At 39.0% G+C, this 15,078-nt stretch overlaps 1 protein-coding gene across 2 annotated transcripts; it reads right to left on the bottom strand.

Annotated features, from left to right (window-relative positions):
* Positions 1–867: 867 nt before the first annotated feature.
* Positions 868–14,688, bottom strand: vat1l (vesicle amine transport 1-like). Of its 2 annotated transcripts, XM_044349448.1 has the most exons (10): positions 14,197–14,286; positions 13,723–13,828; positions 13,507–13,636; positions 13,078–13,293; positions 12,470–12,612; positions 10,894–10,997; positions 9,570–9,625; positions 9,219–9,413; positions 4,015–4,098; positions 868–3,068 (listed from the first exon to the last, which is right to left on the bottom strand). In XM_044349448.1, the coding sequence occupies exons 3-10, from the start codon at positions 13,612–13,614 to the stop codon at positions 2,970–2,972; spliced, it is 1,005 nt and encodes a 334-aa protein (XP_044205383.1). In that variant the 5' UTR covers positions 13,615–13,636; positions 13,723–13,828; positions 14,197–14,286; the 3' UTR covers positions 868–2,969. The 2 variants fall into 2 exon arrangements, with proteins under 2 accessions (XP_044205383.1, XP_044205375.1); XM_044349440.1 differs by lacking the exon at positions 13,723–13,828 and having other exon boundaries at positions 14,197–14,688.
* Positions 14,689–15,078: the final 390 nt, after the last annotated feature.

Here is a 15,078-nt window from a genome sequence, read left to right as displayed (position 1 = left end):
AACAGGTAGACACCAGAAAGGGACCCACCTCAACCATGAGAATTATGGGGACAATTGGCCCTATTAACAGGGAACAGCATCCTGCAGCCAGGGGTAAGTGATTCAGGTCCAACAACACCCACACTAGTAAAGGAGATACAACTCCTAGGGGATATAGTGCCAACCTGGCAACCAGGCGAACATCAAGCTGATTACTGTGAAAGGGCCCTAGAGGCTGTTCTTGGGATTGCCCTCAAGTACCCCCCAGGCGTATGGCCCTACAAGCAATGCAGGGCCTGGTAATGGATCCAGGGGAGGACTGGGAACAATGCCTGGTGGAGAAAACCAAAAGGGACATGAATGCGGGGATGTTACTGCCGCCATGGCCTATGAAAAATTAAAAAGCAAGGTAGGAGGCAAGTAAGGACAGCTCCTACTCCAAAGGGTACTGATAGGGGTAAAGGTAGGAGATGACAGCTACCAGAATCATGTGTGGGAGAGAGAAAGGCCTAATCAGGGAAATCCTCCTGTGTGACACAAGGGCTAGGCTGGAAAGACAGAGGAGACAAAAGGAGCAATCACCGCAACAGCGTACTCGATTAGACCCCCACCGCAACCCAAAGGGCAAGTGGTTCCTGTTCAGGGGTAAAAAAAAAAAAAAAGGCAATGATTGGACAGGAGGCATTTGTATTTAAACTAAGAACTAAACACATACAAAAAAGAAAAGCCCTTCACTTTGTTTTATAAGCTGCTTTATCCACCTACAAGGTCCATTGTTTTTGAGATGCAGAAAATCTATCACAATAATTATTTTCTGAAATATATTAAAGGAGATGAGTAACACCAATTTTAATGCAATATGCAAAATTATGAAAAAGAAAATTCTCATTTCTCACAGAATACTTTGCAGATAAATTTATTCAAGTAAACAGAAAGTGCACAACAAAAGATAACAAAACTTGACAAAAATGTACGACCACAGGTAAACCATAGTTAAAAAGGAAATTTGTAAAAACATTACAGTGCTAAACACTTCTTTATGTTTTTCTTTTTTTACAAGGCAATATGAATAAACACACAAAAAACATGCAGTCTCTCACTCTCTCACACAGACACACACACACATTTACACATGATATTTATGATATTATAATTGAGATGTATTTCCAAAGTGTCTAAACATCATTAACCTTATTACCAGGCCTAGAAATTAACTTCTAAAATAATTTACTTCATTACTTTACTATACCCATTAACACTGTCTATCATTCAACTTAGAGGCAAGCAGTGTTTACTCCTGTTAGTTTTGCTCTAACTGGGTTGATCATATTTTCTTAGAAATTTCTTAAAATGGCTTGATTACAAAGAATTGACTTGTTTTATTGTTTTTTTAACAGTTGAGAAACTACTTCTTGTTGTATACTCTGGTTTCATTTTAACAATTCAAGTAAAGTGATAAATAATGACTGATACAGTATAAAACACACTAAATGTGCAAGGCTAAAGAAAGATCAGTCATCTAAATCATCAGGGTGTGTGTATTTCTTGTCAACTGTTCTTTTCCTGCATTTGATTAACAACTCACAGATCTGGAGTAAAGCAGAGGGCATAATATCTTCACACAAATAAAGTAATACACAGTGTTGCTCAGACTTAAATCGCCCTGCCTTTATACACCAGCTTTCATTCTAAAAATAATTTATCTTGGAGTCTTATGGCACTTTTGTTTTGAGGCACCAGCAAGTAAACAACTTTGGTCAGACAAGAAAACCTTCGACTGCTCACAGTCTGACTGACCACTTCTTGATCCTCCTCTAAGACATATCAGACTTTACTGATTTATCTCAGTGTCTCTTTTATCCATATATTCTGCAAGATTTTGACACAGATATGAATTTAACCTTTTGAAACTCATATTCAGCTCTGTTTTATCCCCATGTTTAAGAAAATTACAATGTTTGTAGCCTTAACATACATGTAACCCTATCTGGGGTCACATATTTTAGTCAGAGATATGAAAATACAATTTTGTGTCCGCAATCTAATAACTCACAACATAAATAGAGCCATGATGGCACCACATTATCAACTTACTACATTTTAAGACCAGGTTATGAATAGTTTTTAATTATGTACGTATCAGCTTTCATACTTTTGAAAATACTTGTTTTGTTGGTTTGTTCAAAGTGAACTTCACACGAGGAAAGCATTTCAAGTATCAAACACTCAACAGTGGTACAGTGTTTGCAGCTCAAAGGCACTGGTGATCCCAAAATATTACAAGATTGGCACCTAAGAATACTAAATATCATGCAAATATCTACACACAGACTTTTCTACCTCTCCTGTCTTACACATTGCTGTTGTAATATGAGAATGTGAATCACTGATTAATTTCCATGGTCAGATGCAGGAAAACATTGGAGTCATTTTCTCAAACTTCATCTGTCATCATTGAGGACAAGGGGGGGATTTAACATAACACATTTTCCTATCTTGTGAAATGTTTAGACATGTTTAAGTTGTTATAGTATATGACACTTGTTTGATTTACTAGTTACTATTTTTAAACTAATAACAGCATGTCAGCAGGTTTCAATGCATATTAAATCTGTTGGAAATTCAATTAACTGATAAATTTGATAAAAAAATTGAGGGACTGGCAGATGCAGTTAACTGTAAAATGGACACAGACCTAATCACAGATTTGACTAGCATAAAATTACTTCATAATACAGTAAATTATATAATAACACTATTCTGAGAATGGCACTTGTTGTCAGTCTTAATTTACCCAAACTTGCTATCTGACAGAAACAATAAGTAACAGACAAGAAGCACAAACACATTCTGTACATACATGCATACAGCACATGCATACATACATACACACATACTGCACAACACTCGTTTGTCATCGTGATCCTCTGTGGTGAATCTGTGTAGCGTCTCCAGTCTCTATAGGCGTGTTGCAGAGGGGTTTGTTAGGTCTAATGGATGAAAGGCATCCGCTCCTTGCTGTCATTGTCTCCCTCAGGCTCCTCTTCTTCCTCCCCTGCTTCACTGGTCTCTGTGCTGTCGCTGGCCATCTAGTGGTAAGAAATATTATTGATCTATCATTAACTGCATACTGAGGTACCTCACCCACACACACACACACAAAGACCAGGATTGTGAGCTGACATCAAGTGGACCAGTAAATGTTTTCTCTGCTGGATACAGGGATACAAGCTTCTATACATATAATACAGAAGTTTTTCTGAGTTTGATGTTGAGATCACCATGGAAACTGCTGCTGTAAAACAGGAGGAAATCCCACTCTCTGCTCCCTCATGACCCTGATTGGTAACTTTAACAACATTTACAATAAATACCACCCTGCGAATCAGCCAGCCAATTAGTAGTCAGTTTGGCACAGAGATGATGAAGCCCATCTTACACATCTTGTAATATTATCAGTGTTTTTCCGAAAAACATCTTCACTGAAGATGCAATTATGATTAGATTAGCTCTACATGGGGCTTTTACATCTGCCATCCTCCTCCTCTTTCTCCTCTTCTTCCTGTTGGTCATGTAGTGTTGCATCAACCATTGATGTCATATAATACTTTAATTGTATGTATTTTTGTCATTAATACAGTATTTATCTAATCTAGCATCCAAACTGATCAAATTGGACCAAGTCAATCATCTTAGTCTTATACTTCCATAATGTATTCAGTGTGACATTTAAAAATCTAAAGTTTCTGTTTATATGTTATATGTCAAAATATATTTTATATATCATAAAATGGCTTACAGATAGTTGGTCAAGTTACTTTGAAAACAATTCACCATACACTCCTACTACAGTGGGACATTAAGTGCTGTTGTAGTAAAAAAATCTTTGTAGGATCGCACTTAAACTCCTTAAGATCACTTTTTACTGAGAAATTAAGCCCATTGGCCCATTTACTTAACAGCTCCATCTATTCATGTGTGCTTTCTGTTAACTTCATTCTTAAACTAGTATAAAAACACATTTTTTTTGTTTACCAGAGGGGTAGGAGTCTTCTCAACATCGAGAATGAGTTTTCCTATGTTGCCTCTGTCATGAATTCTCTGCATGGCCTCTTTAACCTGAGAATAAAACATATCAGTTTAAACCAACACCAGAAAAACTAATGACTCTTTCAGTATTTTTTAACAATAAAAGTAGCATGACTTCAGTCTGAAAGTAATGCAAAAAAGAAAGACAGCTGGTTTCAATTTTGGGTAAATCATTTTTTTTATCATAAAAAAAACAGTTTTTCTGTAGTCACTATTAAGTGTAGTTTATTTAAGCCAATAAAAAGAAAAATTCTAAAACAGTTGCTGTAAAACAGCTTTGTATGAAAACCGCAAATCCCCAGTGAACACAGATTACATGGATGTGTAAAAGACAAATGTATCAACAAGTCTTGAGCAGCATCATTTTTGTAGCAAACGAACATCTAATAAAGGAGGGTGCTTCCTGACTTCTGCTCATAAAATTGTGGTGCCTTGGGAGCGCCCCCATAGCCAAATGTTGGGCGCGCCTCATAACTGTAACATCCCTGGTTTGATTCCAGCCAGGGACCCTTGTCATACCCATCTCTCCCCTCTTGTTTCCGGTCACTTCACTATCAAGTGTCCAATAAAGGCAAAAAATGCCACAAAAAAGAATTGTGGCACCTTGTCACCATCTTGTTGGAAAAAGGTTATTCAATGTAACAGTTGTGAAGAATTCTGGCCTTCACAAAGTATTATAAGGACACTATAATTGTGCCGTATTGTGATTCTGGTTTTATTGCAACATTGTCTCGTCAAGTCTGACAACATTCTCACGGTTTGACTATTTTATCACTGTGTGAAGAAAAGTTCACACATCAGAAAAAATTACTCAGGATGTTGTATCTTGCTCACTCATTACAGTCCAAACACAGACACAACTGAATGTACCTCTTTGTCTGGAGGCCATTGTGTCACAAGTATTCACTTGTTAAAAGAAATAGTGCAAATCAAGCCAAGAGTAAAAATAGGTCATAAACCTGTTCAGCACTTTGCTGCAAGATAGCAAATTTAGAAGAGAGGATAAGCTCCACTTTCATTAATGGGACTCTCCTGGTGCTTTTATGTCAATGACAATCGCTTTAAGATGCCTTATGTAAGTTCACTTTTTTGAATATCCTAATTTTAGACTCCTAACTGAAAGAGACAAATTAATTTTATTATCCTGACTAAAACTGCTAGTGGTCAGAAAACCTCCAGTTATTCTGTTCCAGTCACGCACTTTCTCCAACATTTCATTCCAGAAAAAAAAGGTTTCCATGGTTAACATGTAAACTAACGCCCTCTGAATTCTCAATCCAGGCATAAAAACAATTGAGCCAGGCTGTGCCCCTGACACTACATCCCACGCCATCCTCCCCACTAATGAGATTCTTCATGCGCAATGGTTCCGGTGAATGGCCCAAGCATTCTGCCAAAGTTTAATGACAACAGTACTGGGAAATTTCCCATGAGAAATAAAAATCTGAAGCCAGCAATCATTTTATCAGCATATTCTCTCTCTGACTATAGATAGAAAGTTCAGGCTGAGTTGCAGTCAGATTTGTGTGATATCTTACACCTTTTATCTAAATTCTTGAAGTGTTTTTGGTTGCGAAACAAATTCCAAACATTCTACTTGAAAAAGTTAAGAGGGCGTGTTGGATACATTTTGATTCAACTGATGGGAGCAGTTAAGCAAATCACTTCCAGTTAAAAGTTTATGTTGAAGGAATGGCGCTAACTGTTAACAATAAACAAAATGTGCAGGCCAATGGTGGGGAGAACCTCCGTAAAAAATTGAGTTGGTAAAATATCCAAGAAGCAGGTAGAGGACTACATGTTACTAATTATTTTCAGCAGAGTTTCAAGGGAAATTTGGTTGAAAGAGGAAAGGTAGCCAATAGATGAGCTTGGGGTGGGTTCTACTAATCTCCTAGACTTAGAAGCTCCCACAAGAAGTTGACTGCTGTTGAATGTTAATCTGATGGAATCAATCATCTGTTAAAAAACAAGTTACAAAGTTTGGGAGAAGCATATCTGTCAGAGGGGCACCAACAACACAGTCAATACTTCTAAACAGGATTCTAAAATGATGGTAGTTGAGATCATAGTGGAGAAATATTTTGTTCTTGCATCTTTGACTGCAGCATTATAATCCCTCATGCAACCTTTAAAAATTTGGCTTTGCACTCAATTTTTCTAAGTTCTCTTCAAAGCTTACAAGCATGTTCATTCAGCTGGGGAGAGCTTTTGTCAGATCGGTTGGTGTGAACTTTAGTTAGAACCACTGAGTCTAAAGTAGCAAAACAGATGTTATTGAAATGATTTAGCTGATCAACAGTGGGTGGATGAGCAGCTGGGGCAGAGGCAGAGAAGAGAAAAGCCTGGTTAAATGTGCTAGCGGTTGAGGGGTTAAAAATGTGAGAGCAAGTGGGGGCAGACAGTTTGCTAGGGAGGAGGGGCAGAAAGTAGATTAAAGAGAATGCTAAAATGGTCAGAAATACACACGTAAATAGTTTCTATTTATAAGTTTCTAATATTTACACCAAAGGTTAACACTAGATCAAGTTTGTGACCTTGGATGTGGGTTGACCCAGTATCACGAAGCATGAAATTAAAAGATTGTAAAAGATTTAAAAGCTCCCCAGCTAAGTGACAGGGCAGGCATGTGATCATGGATGCATAATAAGAGCTGGATAGGGCGCTGCCCCTCAGCCTTGCAGCCAATTTTTCCCAGTGGCCACTGCTGCAATACTGCTGCAATACATCAGTATTGCAGCGAAAAATCCCCGTGGCCCAAAAAGCATTCACCATCATTGTAAAACAGACGTCTGTAAAACTGTTGACAGGACACCTAAAAATGCAAATAAGGTCAATTATGACTCTTTCTATTATGAATTTTGATTCATGGGGGTTTTATATTTGTAAAACTTTCCTCAAGCTGAGACAAGCAATTTAAAAATCCATGACGTCACCACAATGTAAAGTCTATGGGCTGAGCAGGAACTTGTGGGCGGAGCCAGCGGGACAAACACCACTGCGCATATTCAGAGGGCCGCACAATGCGGAAGCAAACGTGGAAGCTAGAAACTTTGAGTGAGCAATTCTTATAGGACTGAATGGGCATTTTTGATCTGGTATCCAGCTCTTACAATTCATCCTTGTATGTGATGTAAATAATCAATTACATGGGTAAGACTGGACAGTACTGTTGGAGCCGTTTTTATTTTATTTTTTTTAGCATAGTTTGGCTGTACTTGATTGGCTGAGACTGGTACCAGCCAAGACGTAGTGTACGTGTGGTGCAGCGAGAGGTTAATTGAACCAGGTGCGACAAAGGAAAGAGACGCCACAGAGAAACAGTTTTTCAACCGCACACTTCTTAGTTTGTTGATTATCTTTATTACCGTTTTGTTGTTTTGATATGAATAATTTTCTTTAACTTACGTTAAGCACTTTGATTTGAACTTGACGTAAGGCAGCCGTAAATACACATTTACATAACATATTCAAACACCCATTCACCTCATCTGCACGAGAGGCCTACAAGCAAAATCATCTTACGGTAAGAAGAACAAATGTGTGTGTTGGAAGTCTATGGCGTCTGACTGGCTTTATTTGAAAACATCGTAGAAAGCCAGGATAAGTACTTTCCTAGAAGGGAAAGCCTGGCTGTGGCTACAGTTGAAAACTAAAGGATTAACCCGTCCTTCTCCCTGAGTTCAGCCTGCAGGTGAGCGATGTCCACCTTCACTTGTGAAAAGGTAAGATGACAATTTCCACACACAACCATGGTTGTTAGCAGGACTACATGCAAAGTTAACTTAGGCACCAGGTGAAGGCAAGCTGTACAGCTAACGGCTGCTACAGGCAGGGCAGGAGTTAGGTGTATCCTCTGTGTTCAGGCTGAGTAGGCAAAGTTAAGCAAAAGAAGCTTCAATTATTAACTCTGATTGCTATTTTGTTGGTAGAGACCGTGTCTCTCAAGCAGAGAACTGCGACACAGGTGTAGGTGGATCACGGCTGTGTAGGGCCCTTAATATGGTCAACAGAATGTTTGCTCACTTTTTGTCTACATCTTTCATCTGATCAAAGAAGGATTGTGCTAAAATATACTAACATAGCCAACAAAACATAACATAAGACATGGCAGGTTTATGCTTTTTGCACCCTCTCCTGGTACCCTGTCAGGACCAGTGCAAAAGACTTGACTTTACCATTAGGCAAAGGTAGGGAACCACCTGTGGGGCTAACAGCTAAACAAAAGTAATAACCAAAAAGCTAATTTGTCAACTTAAAACTGTACATCTTTGCTGACTTGTTTATCTGTCTAAGACAATCAGCTCAGACTGTCTCATTAGTTGGGGACCTGTTCAGATGTCCCTTGTCAACTCGTGAAGACAAACTTTCCAGTTCATGTGATATTTACCATTGAGTTATGTATATCTGGTAAATATTATGGTGTGAAGTGATATTTCCAGACTTTAAAGTTGAGGAGGATAGCATGAACACTACATTAAACAACTCACCAGCGCAGAATGTATTCTGGCATATTGGATGCACATTCATGTCCGTAGACAGTAAAATGGGCTACAAAAATGTTTTTTGAAATTATTTTCACAAGATAGGTGTTTTCTCAGAAGATAGGAAGCAGAATTAAGAGCACTGTGCAACTTGCTATTACCAAGAATCCATGAGGCACTAAGCCTCTCCAAGATAATTAAACCTTAAAAACTGATGAAAAAGTGAATTGACATCTGACAGAAAATGCTTTTTGTGGTTGGTAGCTTTTGGATGACAAATCATCGTTCACTGTGGTCTCTACAATGGCTTAACTGATCCAAAGCCAACATGTACATTTCGTAATTAGTTTACATCTACAAAGACTCTGCAGGAATGGAAAAGAGTTTGCAAAAATCAAGATTGAAGTGATTGATGTATGGCCTATTGGGTTTTGTGTGGGAGTGAAATAATTGTGGAGCAGGAAGATGCAACGTACCCACCATCTGCAGAAGAATGTCCAAGAAAAGCTGACAATGTCCCACAGAAAGCAGCAGTGACAAACAGATTATATGCTGTCTTTTAAATCTTCCCTGGCATCTCTGTTTACGTCACCACTGTGATCTGATCATTTTAATTTGATAATCATTGACATCACACTGTCTTACACCCTCTGATCTAACTCTTACCTCCTCCAGCGCCCATAGAGAGTCCACTACTGGCTTGATCTTCTTTTGGTCATAGAGACACAAGAGTTTGTCCATTACTGCTTTCACAAGACTACATCTGCCCTGTTTGAAGAGGAGATTGAGGAGCGAGAATCCTGCAATGACTTTGTTCTCCTCGTATAGTTTAATAGGGTTCACCTTCTCCACCTGCCACCACTGGAGAAAAAAAACAACAATAATTCAGAGAGACACATTCATCCTGAGTGACTCATTTGTGTGTTTGTGTGTTTCATTTGCCATGAAATGTTCATTGGGTAGTAACAGGGTACTGTTTCCTTCAAATGTTGATGACAGACTGCATCTCTGACTCACAGATTTTGCAAAGCTGAAGAAACTCTTTGTTTCCCCAGTTACCATGTTTGACGCGCCTGAAAAAACAAAAATAAAAGGATTGCTGTATGCAGTGCAAATGGCCGGACAGAAGTGACTGGACAATAATAGGCAGCCACAAAGCATGAAGGGTGAGGTGGGGGAGGAACAATTGGCACCTTTAAACCCTTATATCTGTGCAAGCATGCCTTCACACATATAACTAGAACTAGAACTAATTAATTAATCTCCTTGTTATTCTGTTGCTTTATTCATGAGGCTTGACAGGAATTTAAGTAATTAACAGAGATAAGATAAGGATGGCATTTCATTTACAGGCTATGGAGTATGTTTATTCAAGTGAGCCTCACTGTTTTGCACCCAGTCCAGATGCAATCACTCTCTAGTGAATACGTGGCTCGTCTTTTTCAAGAATCATTTTGAGAAATACGCTTATTCTCTTTCTCACCAGGAGTTGGAGGAGAGGATTGATACCATTCTCCTGTCTATACAATATTATGAAGCTACACTTAGAGCAAGCCTTGTTCTATCTGAAGGTAGCAAAATCTACCTACTACCAGTACCTCTAAATTACCACCAGTACCCTACTAATTAACATGTTATGTCTCGTTTATTTAATACATACAAAAACTGCTCCCAGGAAATATTCCAGCACATGACCCCATATAAAACAAAAACTTGTTGTTTCTACATTTCAGTTTTTGGATTAAACAAATGAGATATTACATGCTAATCAGTGAGCTTCAGAGGTGCTGGCAGGCAGATTTTGTTCAAAACAAATTATTAGCACCTGCACACTGTCAGAAAGGTCAAGCATTTCAGGATGAAATGCATCGCTTGACCGAAACATAGCTGTTGAATAAAGTTACTGTAAGTGCTGACGTAAGTGCGAAAGATGTTTTTTTGTTTTGCTTCATCTCCTAAGCATCTGTCAGTTTACAGATGTGCAGAGACCACTTTTTTTAGGCAGATTTTGTCACCTTTAACAGGCTTGCTGCTCCCCCATGTTTCCAGTCCTATGCTAAGTTAAACTATCTGTCTCCTGGCTCAAGCCTCATATTTAATGGACACATGTGAGAGTATGGTATTGATCTTCTCATCTAACCCTTGGCAAGAGAGCATACAAGCAAATTTCACAAAATGTCAAACTATTCATTTAACTGCTACTATTGACCTCAAAGTTGAAGCAAACAACCTAAAATTTGACTAATAGGCTGTAAATGTAGTTATTTCCACTTTGAACGTATTAAATGGAAAGGCAAAGGTTTCATTAAGACACAGCCAAAGCATTAAGTACAGTTCCTACCATAGAGGATGTAAGTTCCTAATGGCTTCAACAGACTCAGGCCTTTCCCTGTGTTCTCCCCACACAGGCAGTCCAACACGATGTCCACTCCATCTGGAGAGATCCTAAAACATCAAGACCAAAGTAAAGATGAAATCCATTGAAAAAGAGGACTCATTTAAATGAATACACATGTAAAAGTATAATCTGAACATGTGAAGAGTTCATCTACAGACACTTTCTTGAGCTCAAGTACAATCAGAGGCCAACTTCGTACATTTATACTGTATTGCCTTGTTTATGACTGTGGGTACTGTATGTGAACTTGCAAAACATATTCTGTAAGTCCAAAATATATTAAGCCTGTGACTCATACTCTGGAGCAGCTTCAAGTTTTGTCCAATCGTGGATTCATAAGATATGAGCATTGATTCTCTCGAGTGTAACTCAGAAGTTGCAGTATGCAACCCACATTTTCTTTTTTTTAACTCTGCCTACAGTTTTCTTGTAAAGAAAGAGACGTTTTGCAGTGTCCACATTGCTCCTCATCAGTAACACATTTTACAAGACGTTAGAAAAGGTTTATCGCACCCAGAATCAATCAGACCAACACGTTTGCCATAATGAGACTAATTAAAGGTATGGATATGAAAGAATGAAAGGCATGTTATTAACAAGGGGACCTGAATTCCTTACTTTCAGCCTTGTGGCCTTGGACACCTGCTTGGCTAAACTGCTTGGTGGTCTTGTGATTCTCATGGTTTTGCCTTTTGTAAAAAAGACTAATTTAATTGTACTTTGCTCTTGATCCTGAGAAGAATGTGTGGGAGAGATGAAAGGCATATTAATCCACTACCACTGTTGATATGTAGCCAGAAAGCATGAAATAATCAGTGCCCATGAAAGAATATTTAATTCCCTATGCATTATAATTCGAAGAATATAGTAATGTGTTTCATTTATGTATGGCTCAACAGTGTATCCACAAATAAGAATAAGTTACTGCTGAAGCTCTCTGAAGCGGAGGAGGCAGCATGGTGAGTTCTGTAAATGATCATAAGCTTTGCAATGAAAAATGAAAACTTCACAGCATAATTTCAGTAAATCTGCAACATTTAATATCAAATCTCCGGCCATGTTTGCTACAAGGTTGGGGTTTTTTTTGTAGTCCAAACTGGCAGTGTGCTGTGCTGTTAATGGAATGCGTAGGGTATCGATGTTCGGCCCTAATTGGCTCAGTTGTTCCAAAGCACCAGCGCAGACCTCCGCCCTACACAATTCTGCTGCTCTCTGTGATGAGCTGTGAGTTGCCATGGGGACCACGGCCACACAAGACCAAATAAGGCAACAGGTAACATCTGCAACCTCGCACAGCCCTCTACGCTCAGTATGGTCCACGTTATCACATTAGTTCAGTGTGTCTCATGCTACAACTAACCTGCCCTGATGATGCCTTAAAATCTAATCTAATCTTACATGTTAACAAATTAAGAGTTGCCAGAATACATCAAGTGGACCTGATTACAGATGCTTCAGCCCTATATTAGCCATTTACAAAGCATTTCAACCATAGTAGAGACAAACTTTCCAAGCTTACTTTTTGACTTCTTGTATATAATCAACATTTCTGTCAAAGAGGTGAGTCACAGAGTCTCTGATGGCTGCGTGTTTGAAACATGAGGCGATCCCAAAGACAGTGACATTAGGTACAGTGGAGCACAGCTGAGCCACAGCTTGACCCTGAAAATAACAAACAGTTGCAACAGCTTATCAGTGGCTGAGAAAAAAACTCTAAATGTACCATGATCACAAAAAAACAGCAGAATCCACCATGACATAATAAACACACATCCATTAAAAAGCATAGAGTGTATATGATGTATTAATTGTAATTATATTAAATTCTAGTTTGTATAATGCTTTTGATTAATGGTTAACATCAGTTATAACAACAGTGTTGTCTGGTTTTTGAATAATTGCACATTTCTTTCATTCCTTCCAAAACTTTAATTATTCAAAAGGATGTTCAAAAAGATGTACTACAAAATAATTAAAAGTCTAGTATCTATTTTTATTAGATATGAGGCAATAACAGGGAACAAACAATATGTTTCAACTGTAAGCAGTCAGTTATAATAAGAGCTGGATGAAACAGCTGAACTTGTTTTGTGGCTATGAAATGGTCATAAAGGAAACGAAACTTACTACACCACCTCCTGCTGAGTGGACCAGCACTGACATCCCCTCTCGCAGATTGGCAACCTCAAAGAGCATCATGTAGGCGGCAACAAAGTTCAGAGAGAACGCTGCAGCCTCTGCAAAAGTCATTTCATCTGGCAACTTGTAGACAAACTCCACTGGTGTGCAAACAACTTCTGCCCAGGCATTGTAATTCACAAAAGCCATAACTCTGTCGCCTATCTGAAAGAAACATGTTAGGGTAGCTGGAGAACAAGCAGACAGTAGTGTATAAAAACCACGTGGCACAAAGGAGGGATTATGGATTAACTTGACTGCACATCTCATTATTACACTCACAGTACATGTCTGTATCTCTAATTTTGTTACTGCATATTTAAGATATTGTGGTGACAACATTCATTCATACATCACTGCAGTTGTAATTTCACTAACCTCAAATCCCTTTGTGTTTTCCCCCACTGACTCTACTATTCCAGAGCATTCAAACCCAGGAACAAGAGGAGGTTTTGGAGGACTATCGATAGTCCCCTGACGTACCATCAGATCCAGGAAATTCAAACCACTGCAACAAAGAATAAGTAGGACCTTAGTGTTTGTTGACATGAACTCACTCTGATTCAATATTTTGATGTAAACCATGCAGCAGACCTGCCTGACCACTGACATCTATCGAATCAGCAGGGCCAAAAGAGCTTCAGGAATGCCCAATGCTTTTTAGTTCATCATTATCAGCAATGAGTCACAGGCTATTCCTCTGTGAATACAAAGCCAGACTCAACAACAGGCATTCTCCATTAAATAAATCACTTGAATTTCCCTAAACTGTGGGGTTGCCATCACTTATCTCAGCTGTCATTTTCTGGAATAATAATAAATTAAAACAGACATGTAAAATGACTGAATCTCTCTGACCACAGTTTGCTCCTCGTTAATAGCTTATTATAAATGAGCTCCAGACAAACAGCCAACCATCTACACTAGAAAAAGACCTGTGGCTTCATGAAATGTGTTATTTTATGTTTAGAGTCAGAATACAAGCATGGTGATACAACGTGTAGGCCACAGAGCCCATCACAATCTATTAAGACACATACAATTTATTACTGGTGTTTTCTTATTTACCATGCTTTGACGCGGATCTTCACTTCACCATCCTGAGGCTCGGGCATTGCCTTCTTGGTCACCCTGAGTTTGTTCAGACCTCCAAAACCTGATAATATCACCGCTCGCATTTCTTTGGCATCGCCGAACGATTCCACGTTTTCTGTTTCTTTCCCCACATTTTTGTCAATCATGTACTCGGTTTCCTCCGTCATATCTGCTCCTTCTTTAGCCATGTCGAAGCCCAGCTGCTGCGCCTCTCTGCTCCTCCTCGGGGGCTCAGAGTGATGTGGTGTTGTGCAGCCTGCACACAGGCGCTGTGTGGCAGGATGCCTGCTGACCCACACACTTCATTTACTCATGCGAAAACGCAATCCTGAATAATCACATTTTTTACATTCCAGTGACAGACAGAAGCCCCGTATAATTGAAATAAAGGTTGCCATGGCGAGGCTATAATTGGTATATCTTTGCATGCAGCGGGCTAAAGTATGAAATGCACCATCTGCTGGTGATGAGTGCACAAAACTTTATATTACAGTCTATAATGCAACTCATGCACCCGTGATGCAACAAAAAAAAAATCCAACAAGTGTGGTGCCTTCAGGTGCACTTGAAAATATAGACCACCTCCCCAAACCCATCACCCCTCACCTCCTCCAGCGTATTGTAGCTCGTGTTTAGCTTATTTTATCATAATTTGCACCTGTGGTTCTTGAATTTCGCAATGTTTGAACCTCTTGCTTACAAGTTAAGCTATGAAATGTTTTGTCACAGTTGCTCTGCAGATCACTGACAACGCTTTTTTGAATTGAGAAATTGGTGAAGGTGAAAGCTACAAGATTTAACAAAGATAGAAGGCGGAGACTGGGTGGATGTGAATCAAGATTATTCATAATCATC

This window comes from Thunnus albacares, chromosome 1 (assembly GCF_914725855.1).
Source record: "Thunnus albacares chromosome 1, fThuAlb1.1, whole genome shotgun sequence".
Lineage (NCBI taxonomy): Eukaryota > Metazoa > Chordata > Actinopteri > Scombriformes > Scombridae > Thunnus > Thunnus albacares.
This window is presented reverse-complemented; position numbering and strand designations above follow the sequence as displayed.

What these genes read in the sequence shown, in the direction of transcription:
- vat1l (XM_044349440.1), bottom strand. Translation starts at nt 14,411, where the DNA reads ATGGCTAAAGAAGGAGCAGATATGACGGAGGAAACCGAGTACATGATT. An exon ending in ACTCAGCAGGAGGTGGTGTA is followed by an intron (nt 12,613 to 13,077) that starts GTAAGTTTCGTT and finishes TGTTATTTTCAG; the next exon opens with GGTCAAGCTGTGGCTCAGCT. An exon ending in TATATACAAGAAGTCAAAAA is followed by an intron (nt 10,998 to 12,469) that starts GTAAGCTTGGAA and finishes TTGATGTTTTAG; the next exon opens with GATCTCTCCAGATGGAGTGG.